Here is a 13,400-nt window from a genome sequence, read left to right on the forward strand (position 1 = left end):
GTGCAGGGGTCCTCAGGGCCTCTGTGTCAGGACTGTGGCCTACAGCTGCAGTCACCTCGCATAGACAGAGGGTTCATGATTGTGTAGGTTCTGGAACTATCCCCAAATTGATCCTGTGATCACTTGACGTGATAAAGAATCCTCCCACATTTTTCTGTGAAGAGAAGCCGATGTTGTAGTGCTAAAACGTGGACATTCTGGTCCTGTATTTGTATCATTTTGAAAGCAATGCAAAGCCCTGTCATGATCAGTATTTACATTTATGAAGTGTAGTAGCATGATACAGAAAGAGAAGGCATCTGTTGAAGAAAAGCTGTGGAAGTGGCATCTTTCTCTAGTTTTAGTATTTTCCTTTATGATAGTAGCATTTTCAGTGACAGTGAGAGTAGTATTTCAGTGTGCTCCTGAGGTGAATAAGAATTTAGAATGTATGGAATCTGTATCACAGAAAGTGTTTTCTTCTCAAGATTATTTGTCAATGCAATAGTAATTATTTTTATTTCTGAAAGGAAAGCATTTGGTTATTTCAGAGGTTATAAATATTTGGTTAAATGCATGTCCAAATACATTTATAATGATTTGATTTTTGATATTGATAATTGTTTAGCAACAAAGTCAAAATGTAAGCAGTAATCTAGTATGTCATGTTCTTGCTCAGTTTATTAATCTCTGAATTCCATCTTGGCTCTATTTTTTTTTAACCTTTTATTCCCTTTGAGCACCGAAAGGAGTAACCTATCGAGCTTTTGCTGGAGGATGTTATAAATGAAAATTTAGTGTCCATTCCATCAGCTTTGTCAACTGGGAGAAGTGGTGTGTGTGTGAGGATTATTTTGGAGAAATAATGTCTGTAGAGAAAGTTTTAAATCTCTTAGCCTCTACCACAGTGTGGCATCAGTTTTCCCATGGGTTGTGTCTAAACCAGGTTTATGCTCTGCTGTCTTGGCTGAATGATGACAGCCCTGGAATTAGAGATCTTTAACCTCAAAGATTGGCAGCCAAGGGCAAGGACTTGGTCCCTTTAAACCTTCCCATGGATGAAGCTGATGAATATTTTCACAACTTTTCAGTTTGCTTAACAATAATGAGAATCTACCTTTTTACACATGTAGTAGAAATAGACCCTAAAGCCACCATATGGGGCACTCGTAAATTGGTTTACGATTTTAGTAATATTTTGGTTACTTAAAAAAATACAGATTTTTGAAATCTAGTGGTAAATATCTTTAACTTTCATTCACATTACAACCTTGCAGGGAACTGTAGCCCTCACCCCTGGGCTCCATGTGACAGCTGCCTAGCCATGATGGAAAGGAATTATTTCTTCTTCTCCTTTTTAAAAAGCTTGATGAACACTTTATACTCCTCTTTTTAAAATAAAAAATTAGGGCCGGGCACGGTGGCTCACACCTGTAATCCCAGCACTTTGGGAGGCCAAGGCAGGCGGATCACCTGAGGTCAGGAGTTCCAGACCAGCCTGGCCAATGTGATGAAACCCCGTCTCTACTAAAAATACAAAAATTAGCCGGGCATGGTAGCGCACGCCTGTAGTCCCAGCTACTCGGGAGGCTGAGGCAGGAGAATCACTTGAACCCGGGAGGTGGAGGTTGCAGTGAGCCGAGATCACGCCACTGCACCCCAGTCTCAAAAATAAATACATACATACATACATACATACATACATACATGTATAAATACATAAATAAATAAATAAAATTTTAAAATTATGTTTATTTTGCCATGTAATTTTACAATTCTAAAATTGTATTAATTCAAAATCTGAAATACCTTTAAAAGTTAGGATAAACAAATTATTCTGGAAATTCATCAAATAATTGTTTTAAAAAAGACAAAATCACCAGAAAGTGTATTTATGAAGTTAGGAAGTTGTAACCTGCCTACAGCTTCAGTTTTGTGTCTTGTTCTTACACACTTTTCCTATCATGGAACGATATTAAGGATTCAGACTTAATCAGCCCCCATATGTAATATTCTCATTTTTGAATAGATACTAGAAATAAAACCATACCCTCCTAAACACAGCAACTAAAAAGCCATAATACTTTACACAGTTACATAAGCAGCTTTTAAAGATTGGTTCATAAACTAAATCAAATAATTGCATGTATTGATTGAATATTTTAAACCTGAAAAACTAATTATCCTGTGAATGCATGTTTTTAAATAGTTTTCTCTTCTGAGAGACGCTGTAATTTAAAACCCTTAGATAGCATGAGGGTAAACAACAGTGAAAGGAGAATGCTAAAATAAATATATATTTATCCATATATTGATATTAAATTGTCATTTCATTAGACTTATTAATGTAAGGTCTTTCTGGATTAATTTATCATCCCACATTTTGATAAGGTTGAAAAAGTCTAGGTACTTCAGAATATTCTCAGAAGAAAAAAAATTATTTAAAGATTTTACTTTTTAAAGCAAAAGCAGTTGGTGACACTAAATAGAAATGGTATTAGCCACTAAGCAAAGTGTCAGATTACTTGTTTAGTTGAGGCTGATAGTTCTTTAACTAAATGTATAACTCTTCATGTATACATCAAGGAATAAAATTTATAAGCACACATCACTTAACCAGTTACAAAGAGAGCTAAAGGAATCTATAAATTTTGCATTTACAAGATCCTGCAACGAAGGCATTGTAAGTTACTCTTTCTGGGCACCACAGGTTCCAGCAGCACTGATGTGAAGGAAAACCGCAATCTGGACAACGTGTCCCCCAAGGATGGCAGCACACCTGGGCCTGGCGAGGGCTCTCAGCTCTCCAATGGGGGTGGTGGTGGCCCCGGCAGAAAGCGGCCCCTGGAGGAGGGCAGCAATGGCCACTCCAAGTACCGCCTGAAGAAAAGGAGGAAAACACCAGGGCCCGTCCTCCCCAAGAACGCCCTGATGCAGCTGAATGAGATCAAGCCTGGTTTGCAGTACACACTCCTGTCCCAGACTGGGCCTGTGCACGCGCCTTTGTTTGTCATGTCTGTGGAGGTGAATGGCCAGGTTTTTGAGGGCTCTGGTCCCACAAAGAAAAAGGCAAAACTCCATGCTGCTGAGAAGGCCTTGAGGTCTTTCGTTCAGTTTCCTAATGCCTCTGAGGCCCACCTGGCCATGGGGAGGACCCTGTCTGTCAACACGGACTTCACATCTGACCAGGCCGACTTCCCTGACATGCTCTTCAATGGTTTTGAAACTCCTGACAAGGCGGAGCCTCCCTTTTACGTGGGCTCCAATGGGGATGACTCCTTCAGTTCCAGCGGGGACCTCAGCTTGTCTGCTTCCCCGGTGCCTGCCAGCCTAGCCCAGCCTCCTCTCCCTGTCTTACCACCATTCCCACCCCCGAGTGGGAAGAATCCCGTGATGATCTTGAACGAACTGCGCCCAGGACTCAAGTATGACTTCCTCTCTGAGAGCGGGGAGAGCCATGCCAAGAGCTTCGTCATGTCTGTGGTCGTGGATGGTCAGTTCTTTGAAGGCTCGGGGAGAAACAAGAAGCTTGCCAAGGCCCGGGCTGCGCAGTCTGCCCTGGCCACCATTTTTAACTTGCACTTGGATCAGACGCCATCTCGCCAGCCTATTCCCAGTGAGGGTCTTCAGCTGCATTTACCGCAGGTGAGGAACTATGCTGCTGCTTTAAAACATGGGGTCATTGCTCTTGGTAATGCTTCTAGACAGCATTTTAGTTTCAGGATTACTGTTGACTTTCCACCTTGACATCACTCTGTCCCCACCAGGAGGAGTTACTGGTAAGTCTGGCTGCTTGATTTCCATGGCCATGTGGCCACTGAGAAGCCGTCTGCATCCTAGTGCATGGTGGGTCTGTCGCAATGCAAGGCAGGGACACCTGAGACCCCGTCCACCAGAGCAGTGTTTACAACACTATCCATAACTCCCTTCCTGTTAGGCAACCCCCCCATGACCCTCATCCCACAGCAAGCCTTTAGCAGGAGAGAGGGAAGAAGAGCCCAGTCTTTGAAACCTTGCCCCCAGTTCGGCACCATTTTCCTTCAAAGGTCTCATCCAAGAATCTCACATTCAAGATAAGTGACACCAGCCCGTCAACAGCTGAAAACCCAAGTCTGGGTCAGGATGGCAGCCTCTGGGCTCCCACATGACTGGCTGGTGGCTGTTTGCTATTCCTAAGCCGAGGAGCCCATCATAGCAGAGAATGAGCCAGCACAGCAGTGAGCACCTATCAGAGCGCAGGGAGGGAGGGGCCTCCAACAACTGTTCTAGGGCCTGCCAGTTGCCAGGGAGTCTCTACTTTGAATTTCCTACATGGGCTGTATGAGGACTTCCGCGCATGCCCAGGCTGGAGGTGGACAGCCACGCTTCCATTTGACCTCCCCAGCCCAGTGAAATCAGGACGAAGGAAGGGGAAGTTCCAGGGTGGGCTTAGATTGGCTTACGTGAAAGAGAAAAAGTAAAGGAGAAAATCACCTTTAGTTCTCATCTCTAAATCCTAAAACTCTCTGGTTATGTATTCCTTCTTTTCTTGGAAATCCAAAGTTCTTCTGGTCTATTGCAAAAATTATTTTTTTGACCCTCTATTCATTTATTCCTTTGTATCAGAGTCTTCTTCACTTTGAAGATAACATGTATACTACCCTTGACCACAAGACTTGAAGGTGGCTTGTGTTCCCCTGGAAGAATCCAAGTGTCTTATAGTTTCTTTTTTGCTGTTGGCTGCAATTAGAACAACGTCTGTGCAGTTGTAGTCTGAGATGACCAGGAGTTCTGTTTTAAAGGAAGGAAATGTATTTTATTTTGCCTATTTTTCACTGATTTTTTTAACGAACCAAGTACTTGCTTCCCTTATTAACCTCTCGTCAACATTGTTTATAAGGATTATTAGTCCATTTGTACTTTAACAAATCAGTGCTACTAGATCCCATGTGATTTTTTATTTTCAGGGTTACTCTTTGCTAAAATATTAAAGCCTGAGTTCAAAATATTGTCTGATGTGACTTCTCTTCCCTTAATATTGACAGAGTGGCATATAAGACCATTGAAATGACATCAAATGCCGTGGATCCCAGATGTCTGAACCTTCAGTGTGTAGGCTGGGAGCACCTTAGGCGGACGCAGATCGAAGTGCCAGTAAAGATGTCACCCCTGCCTCCCTGGCTTGGCTGTGCGCCTGCAGTGACTTCTGTGTGGAGCATGACCAGAGCCCCTGGCTTGGGAAGGCTGGAGGGACATCTGTTGGGCTCCAGCCTGGGGAGGGGTGCAGGTGGGCAGGGCTGTCTCAGCCCCCTGACGCCACGTTCCTCTGGGCTCTGTAGGTGCTGAACACCAGGCTCTAGGCCTCATGTCCAGAACCACTAGGGCATGAGGGGATGGAGCTGCACTTCTAGTCTCTGCCGGAGTGGAACCTGCCACCTTGTGTCTTTGGAGCCCCCAGCATAGCCCCGGAATGTGACATGTGTTCCTTGTAGGACCCGGGTGGCCCTCCCAGAACCAGTCCTTAGGGCTTTGTTGGTGGGCTCTATTGTCTTTCAACAGGAAATTTCCAAATGTGCATTCTAGGATGGGCGGAAAACCCTCACTCTTTTTCTAGAGTAACCCTTGAAGGACATAGGTCAGTCATCCCTGCGTGTCATTGCAGGTAAATGGTGCTGCCTGGGACTGTGTGGCATGGGTTTAACTCTTAAGAGCATTTTTTTTTGTTCTTATATCTGTCCCCCAAATTAAGAGGGAAGTACTTCATTAACCATACAGGTTAATGAGACCAGTAATCCCCTCAAGGGGGTGCTGAGCCCTGGCCATGTGCCTCAGATGTCTGCGTTAACAAGCATCAGCCCCAGCACCAGACCTTCAGAGTGAGGCTCTCGGAACTCACTCTGAAGTTAAAGTTCTTCGCCTCTCTTTGAAAGTTTGGAGATTCGCCTAATCTTATATGAAATGGAAACTTTTATTTCCTCTGGCTTATCCCTAATCTTCTTATGACTTTTTCTTCTCTGTAAACTCGAATGAATTGCCCTTTCCCTCTGGCACCCTGACCAATTGGAATGCGTCGCCCCTTCCCTCTGGCACCCTGGCCACGTCCTGTGTTTCTGTCACAGCCTCAGTTCCTCGCGTCCGCTCACCCCTGCATTGCAGATGCTGCTGCCTGCGGGTGCGTGGATCCCTGCCACCAAAGCCTCTGTCCATTCTGCACGTGACTTGTCTTGAACACTGTCCTCTGGGGCTCACTGATACTTGCTGGTGCAATGATAAGAGAAAAACATCCTGACAACTATCTTTTCTACTCATTTCAGAAATATTTTATTAAGGACCAACCTGGGGATGCTGGGTTTTCCTAGTAGTCATTTGATTTTCCAGACAAGTGTGAAATTGGTGGGACATGAGTTGAAACTGGCTCTTAACACCCACCTCCCAGCAGACATCATTTCCCAAAATGCCATGGGCTCATTATATCCACGATAAATCATAAGCCATAAGACCATGTCCAAAATCCAACAAATACATCTGTTCTCAGAAGCACTTTAATACAGGTGTCCGTCTGACCTGAGCATATACCTGTGCAGGTGTTCCGAACGTCTAAGCGCTTCCCCTCCCCATGCTGTTCTCTGGTACATGATTCTATCGTACCGTCTGGGCGAGTGAGCAGAGTCAGAGTGCATTTGTGTGGAGAGGCTGGAATGGCTGAGAAGCCTCTCGGTGGCGCCTTTGAGGGAGGTGCTGTGCACAGCTTGTGGCTTCTTTCACCGGATTGCATCTCCAAGCTGCCCCTTTCTCTTGCCTGTGATTTTGCACATCATCCTGGGCTGTGCTCCCAGCTGTGTGTGGCCCTGGAGCTGACTGAGCCACACCGTGTGTGCACGTGAGAGAGGGCAAGGGGGGTGGGAGGGCCATACTAGGTGGGCGTAGGCGTGGCCAGGTGGCCCTGAGCAGGCAGCTTTGCCTGTTTGCCTCGGTTTCCTCCTGAGGGCCGGGCTGGCCTGTGGTGAGGATTGGAGGGATGCTCATGTGTGGTGCCCACACTCCACACTGGCCCCACGCGGGTGGCGAAGGACTCAGCCAGAGCCTGGCAGGATCCTGGGGTGTCTATTTCCAAGGAGTGTTCTGGAAGAAACATACACACATACTTGTTTGCCAGATTTACCTGTGTGGTTTTCCAGATGAGAAGCAGCCTGTGTCACTCCATAAGGGAGAGTGCGTGCAGCATTGAGAGAGTGAGCCCTGCTCCCAGCTGCATCTGGCCCCTAACCTGCATCTGTGCTTCCCACACAGGTTTTAGCTGACGCTGTCTCACGCCTGGTCCTGGGTAAGTTTGGTGACCTGACCGACAACTTCTCCTCCCCTCACGCTCGCAGAAAAGTGCTGGCTGGAGTTGTCATGACAACAGGTAACCATCTTGGTGTTGTATGTAACCCTGCCTGTTTTCATGTCTGACAAATGTGAAATGTTCTCAGTCGACAAAAACCACTGTGCCACACCGACGGGAGATGGTTACTTCTTTTTTTCTTCAAAATGTCTGCCATATGCAAGTTTACGAACTGCACTTACAAGCTTTTTTCCCAAAATGTTCATCTTTTTAACCTAAGTTTGTTTTATCTGGAGAAAGCATACTATATTAATATTTGATTCCTGTCATCTTCATCCTGTGAATGGCCTCAATCTGCTCTGGAAGATGGCAAGGGGCTTACTAATTCTTGCTTTATTTGAAAGTAGAGCCTATCTATTGTATCAGTTAATGTTAACGATGCCAGATAAGTTTCTGTGTGACTTCCTTTGAGGAGGGAGAAAGCTCTAGCAAGAGTAGAAAATCCGTGGGGAAAAAAAGCACAATTTAGAACGATAGAAGAAACCCTATTAAATTAGTCTAGAAGTTCCCAGTAGCAAAAGGAACCCCCGAGTCCTCTCCCCACATCCCGGGAGTGAGAACGCGCAGCAGCATCTCTCTGTGGGTAGCTCCTGGGAAGGGAAGCCACATCCTTGGCCAGTGTCTGGCATCCCAGGGTGGAGCAAGACTCAGGGAGAGGACCCCTGTCATGTGGGGCCGTCTCTGTGCCCAGCATCTGCTCAGCCCAGCCTGGACTGCCAGATGCAGGAAGCAGGCCCTAGAGGTCAGGGAGGAAGCTGGGGACAGTTTCTCTGTCTACATCCACCAGCCCTGGAGAAACCCCCAGTTCTCGGTATGTGACTTTCTTGTCCTTTCCCCCTGAGGGGTCACCTCTGTCAGACTCTGCAGCCCTCTTCACTGACCCACCTCTTGCTGCCCTGGGAAACCTGACTGCTCTGCTCATGACCATTGTTTCCTTGCCGTGCCGTGTCCAGGGAGGAGGAAGCACCCGAACAGCAGCTTCTATTCTAATGTTTTGTACCTGTATCTTCTCCCCCTTTTACCTCTCTCCTTACTGCTATCTTTTACATTAATCAAAGGTGAACACCACAACGACTGAATAGAGTAGTTCCCTAGGTAAGACTCCCTGCCTCTTCCAGCGGCATGGGTGAGTGAGCTGGTCATGTTCTTTCATCGTTTTTTTGTTGTTGTTGTTGTTTTGTTTTTGTTGTTGTTGTTTTTAACCACCTTAGAAGAGGCCGATCACCTTCTGGGAACACCTTACATCTTAGTGTGTATTTCACCTGAGACCGCTTGCTCAGAGCCATAGTTTACATCTGAAGCCAGGACGCTGGAGCACTTGGCACTCTAGACAGCTGGTTCAGGGGGCTCCCGCTGGTTGAGTGGCCTTGGGCAGGTTACAAGGCCTCTGTGCCTCAGTTCCCTCATCTATACAGTGGAGACATTAGTAGCATGAGCCTCAGAGGACATCGTGGGAATGCAGTGAGGACAATTTACCTAACAGACCTGGTGCATACCTGCCACATGGTGTGCACACCATTGGTTCAGCTGTAGTGGATGCGAGTTTCCCAGCAGGTAACTTCCAGGGTCCTGGCATCACACCTCTGGTCAGTGGTTTATCTCACAAAGTTGAGACGTAGTGATCTGTCTGTGGGAGTTCACCACTGCTTGTGATTTCACTCCCAGTGTGGTTACATGGTGACAGTTTACTAATGAAAACATCACAAGTTAATTCTGTTTTCCTTCTTATTCCTCTGGGTGCCGTTAACCCCTCCTTCCTAATCTCTTTAGTATGTTGATATTTGATGTCAAGATTAATTACCAGACCAGTTAGTCCACCTTTCCATAGTGTTGCCCAGCTGTGTTCTAGTTGTGAGCATTCAAGAAAAGATGCTATTGCATACCAGAGGAAATGACTTCCTTGAGTTTAGTGTCTGGACACTAAGCAATGACGATGGTTGGCTTTCCAGAAATGTCACAAAGTGAGTCCTCAATAGGAGGTTGTTTGCGTGTATACATTTGCCCACTTAAAAAATAGGTGGTAAGAATATGCATGAAGATGAGCTTGAAAAGTCTGTTGGCCCCTGAAAAGTTAAGTCACTGAGAATAAGAGTCAGACTTCAGGAGCACAGTTAGGCAAACATTACTGTGAATTACAGAAAATAGTGTCTCTTTTTTTTTTTTTCAGGCACAGATGTTAAAGATGCCAAGGTGATAAGTGTTTCTACGGGAACAAAATGTATTAATGGTGAATACATGAGTGACCGTGGCCTTGCATTAAATGACTGCCATGCAGAGATAATATCTCGGAGATCCTTGCTCAGATTTCTTTATACACAACTTGAGCTTTACTTAAAGTAAGTTTAGTAAACAAATAAGGACAGGAAGCTATTTTTAAAAAATATTCTTCTATTAGAAAACATTGCAAAACCTTTCATTGTTTCTGTAATCATGGAAAATCTCTCAAAATCATAACTTTAATTAGTAACAATAAGGCTGGATCCCATTCTTCCACAATGCTCAACACACATATGCACACATACATACAATAACGTAACATGGTCATAAATTTCAAGTCTGTGTTTAAGACCATGTGATTTTGTTGTATGCTGTATAAATAGAAGTTCCCAAACTGCCAGGTAAAGATGGTAATTTTTATTCTAGTCACCGTTTCTAGAAAGAGCTAGTCATGTATCCAAACTCCTTTTCTTTACAAAGCCATTTTTTGTATGTGGTCTTTCTGTTCTGAAGTCATAAATTGGAAGAAGGAAAGGTTACTCACATTCTGATGACATATCCATTATTGAGTGACAAGAACTGTATTAATTACCCTAAACATGTAAAATAAATATTCTAGTTCAAACTTATCTTTCCCCTGTGGAAAATACTAGCCTCTGAAAATGATAGACTAAAATTTAGCTATATACAGCTTTAAATGTTACTTTTGCAACTTTTTTCCTTTCAGTAACAAAGATGATCAAAAAAGATCCATCTTTCAGAAATCAGAGCGAGGGGGGTTTAGGCTGAAGGAGAATGTCCAGTTTCATCTGTACATCAGCACCTCTCCCTGTGGAGATGCCAGAATCTTCTCACCACATGAGCCAATCCTGGAAGGTATGAGACGAGATTCTTCAACAAGCCAGTTTCTCAAGAAAATGTTAACAGATAAAAACTAACCTATGTTAATATCCCTTTTCCTTGTCTTCTTTTTATTTTTAGACTTGGATGTGGATCTGATAAGAGTCTCTATAAAAGCATGGATTTTTTTTCTTTCCAATTAATAACTTAATTAGAAAACTTTAATGAATGAAAAATGCCGATTGTAATTAACCAAGTAATTAGAATGGAGCGAGAATATTGGATTAAAATTATATCAGTATTTAAATTTGGGTAATAAATATCCCTAAATCAGAGGTGTATGTGATCCTCCATATTTCTGAGGAATTCTAATTTGCTAAATGTGTAATTAAAGTATTTATTTGCCTGATATTTCAGAAGCAGATAAACAGTAGTGAAAAGTGAAACCACTATTGTGATCATATTTTTTTCCATCCTTCTTTACATTTGAGGTTAGCACTTTTGTTTTTTAGTGTTTTGTATCTACATCCCTTCTCCCAAGCTCTTAGGCATTGTTTATTCCAAATAGAACGTTTTATTACATTACTTTCCTTGTTTATAAAAGCAACAGGCATACTCACTGTGGAAAATTGCTAACTATTTTTAAAATATAAGAACATTAAAATCACCCATATTCCTGTAACCCAGAAATACTCACTATGGATGTTTTACCATACTTTCCATGGGTTTATTTCTGCATCTGTCTAGATTTATTTTGGAAATTTTAAAAATATAGAGGAAAATAACATGGCAAACACCCAAGTATCCATCACCCAGAATTAGCAAATGTTAGCATTTTGTCCTATTTGCTGCAGTGCATTTTTAATGATAGAAATAAATCATTTCAGTTAAAGTGAAAACCCCATTTCCCCAACTCCCTTGGAGACCACTTTCGTGAATTTTATTTGTGTTATGTCCTTCCTACTCAATTTCATATAATTTTTTTTTTTTTTTTTTGAGACAGGGTCTCGCTCTTACACCCAGGCTGGAGTGCAGTGGTGCAATCATGGCTCACTGCAGCCTCGACCTCCTGGGCTCTTAAGCGATCCTTCCACCTCAACCTTCCAAGGAGCTGGGACTACAGGCATGTACCACTATACCTGGCTAATTTTTATATTTTTTATAGAGATGGGGTTTCACCATGTTGCCCAGGCTGGTCTTAAACTCCTGGGCTCAAGCGATCCACCTGCCTCAGCCTCCTAAAGTGCTGAGATTACAGGTGTGAGCCACCATACCCAGCCTCTCAGCTTCACATACTTATTTTGTATGTGTATTTTGTATGTATGGCATAAACATATGCATTTATATGCACAGACTGTATTTTAAATTTATAAGCTATTGTTAGATGTGCTTTTCAATAAATCAAATAGATGGTTTACTACCTGTGGGGTTTTAACTCTTTTTCTCTCTTAGAACCAGCAGATAGACACCCAAATCGTAAAGCAAGAGGACAGCTACGGACCAAAATAGAGTCTGGTGAGGGGACGATTCCAGTGCGCTCCAATGCGAGCATCCAAACGTGGGACGGGGTGCTGCAAGGGGAGCGGCTGCTCACCATGTCCTGCAGTGACAAGATTGCACGGTAAGGGGCGGGGGCTCCCTGTGGCCACCTCCCTGCACACAGGATTCATCCGTACTGTTTGCCAACCTCCCTTTTCCACAACCATTTGAATTTTGGCCCCATTTCCCACTCAGGTGTTCCACAGTATTCTCTGAAGGACTGAGGTTCTAAACAGGTGCTGCTGGGACCCCCGTGAGGGGCAGCAGCAGGACCTAGACACAGGAGGCTCCACGCTTCTAACATTCCTACCCAAGCATCTCAGAGTTTACCACTTATTTTTAATGTGGGCTTCTGGGTTAAACTGATGTTTTTAATGGGCTACAGGCCATGACATCTTAAAACTACTGGCTTCTCCTCATTAGTAGTAGATGCAACTTCAGTGGTCACTTTCATCATTCAGTTAACATTTTAGGTAGTTGATATTTGCATTTTAAAAGTAATGCAAACCCTGTCACAGGCATTGTGTTCTAAGCACAGAGAGCATCCCCAGCCATTCTGTGCCTGGGTGTGGGTTAGGCTTAGAGGAGGGCTCTGCAAGCACACTTCTGTAGTCAGCAGGCACCTGGGAGATATTCATCTTTCAGAGGCCTGTATCCAGAGCAGATTATAGAAAACCCATTTCTTCAGATGGTATCAGTTCCAGTAGTTCTTTGTTTTCATTTTTAAACTAATATTTATTTGGAAAAAAAAGTAACATAAGCAGATGGTAAAAAGCATACAATGATAAAGTTTAAAACCTCCCTCTTCAGAGCCCTCCTGTGGCACCCATAGTGAGTGGGTTTTGACTGTTCATCCAGAAGCTGTCAAAATTAATGCATACGCATGTGCACCTGCACATCTTTTCATTGTTTGCGTGCCCTTTGTGTTGATTTCCTTCAGTGGGTCTTGTCAGGCAACCTCAAGTACAGGGAGCTGGACTAATCACATTTTGGGCCATTGCCCACAGCCCAGGTGACCACTGTGATGTGTTTACTTATTATTTGTCCTTCCAGTCCACCTCCACACGTGCATACGTCAACTTTGTGTGTGTGTGATGTGGGGGAGGGGGGTGTACTCTTGAAAAATACACAATAGAATTATTTGGAGTATTTGTTGCTAATTTACAGAAATTATACTATGCTATAAATCCTATCTGATTCTTACATTTTCATTCAACCTATATTTTTGGAGCTATTTCTGTTGCTCTAACCAACAGCCAGTTCACTACTGACTTTTGCAAATCTTCCTTCATAGTCATGGGCCATTTCCTTCATGATGGGACACCCAGATTTCTTCTAACTCCCTTATACATGTAGTCCTGTATATCCTTCAACTTATGCAAACTCCATCACGATATTATAGACTTTGCTAGAGTTTCTTGGGGCATATATTCAGGAGTTATGCACATATATAACTTCACAG

At 43.6% G+C, this 13,400-nt stretch overlaps 1 protein-coding gene across 13 annotated transcripts in view; it reads left to right on the top strand.

The window, feature by feature from the left end:
* Positions 1-13,400, top strand: part of ADARB1 (adenosine deaminase RNA specific B1) — a 161,286-nt gene that overhangs the window by 104,208 nt on the left and 43,678 nt on the right. For 10 of the 13 annotated variants that reach the window (XM_031005171.3, XM_055373731.2, XM_031005173.3 and 7 more), the window contains 6 exons: positions 2,690-3,624; positions 7,249-7,363; positions 9,510-9,678; positions 10,287-10,435; positions 11,403-11,522; positions 11,852-12,020. In XM_031005171.3, coding sequence (XP_030861031.1) covers positions 2,690-3,624; positions 7,249-7,363; positions 9,510-9,678; positions 10,287-10,435; positions 11,403-11,522; positions 11,852-12,020 — 1,657 coding nt within the window. The remainder of the gene's footprint in view (positions 1-2,689; positions 3,625-7,248; positions 7,364-9,509; positions 9,679-10,286; positions 10,436-11,402; positions 11,523-11,851; positions 12,021-13,400) is intronic. The other 3 variants (XM_031005174.3, XM_063702628.1, XM_063702631.1) reach the window with 1 other exon arrangement.

Source organism: Gorilla gorilla, chromosome 22 (assembly GCF_029281585.2).
Source record: "Gorilla gorilla gorilla isolate KB3781 chromosome 22, NHGRI_mGorGor1-v2.1_pri, whole genome shotgun sequence".
Classification (NCBI taxonomy): Eukaryota; Metazoa; Chordata; class Mammalia; order Primates; family Hominidae; genus Gorilla; species Gorilla gorilla.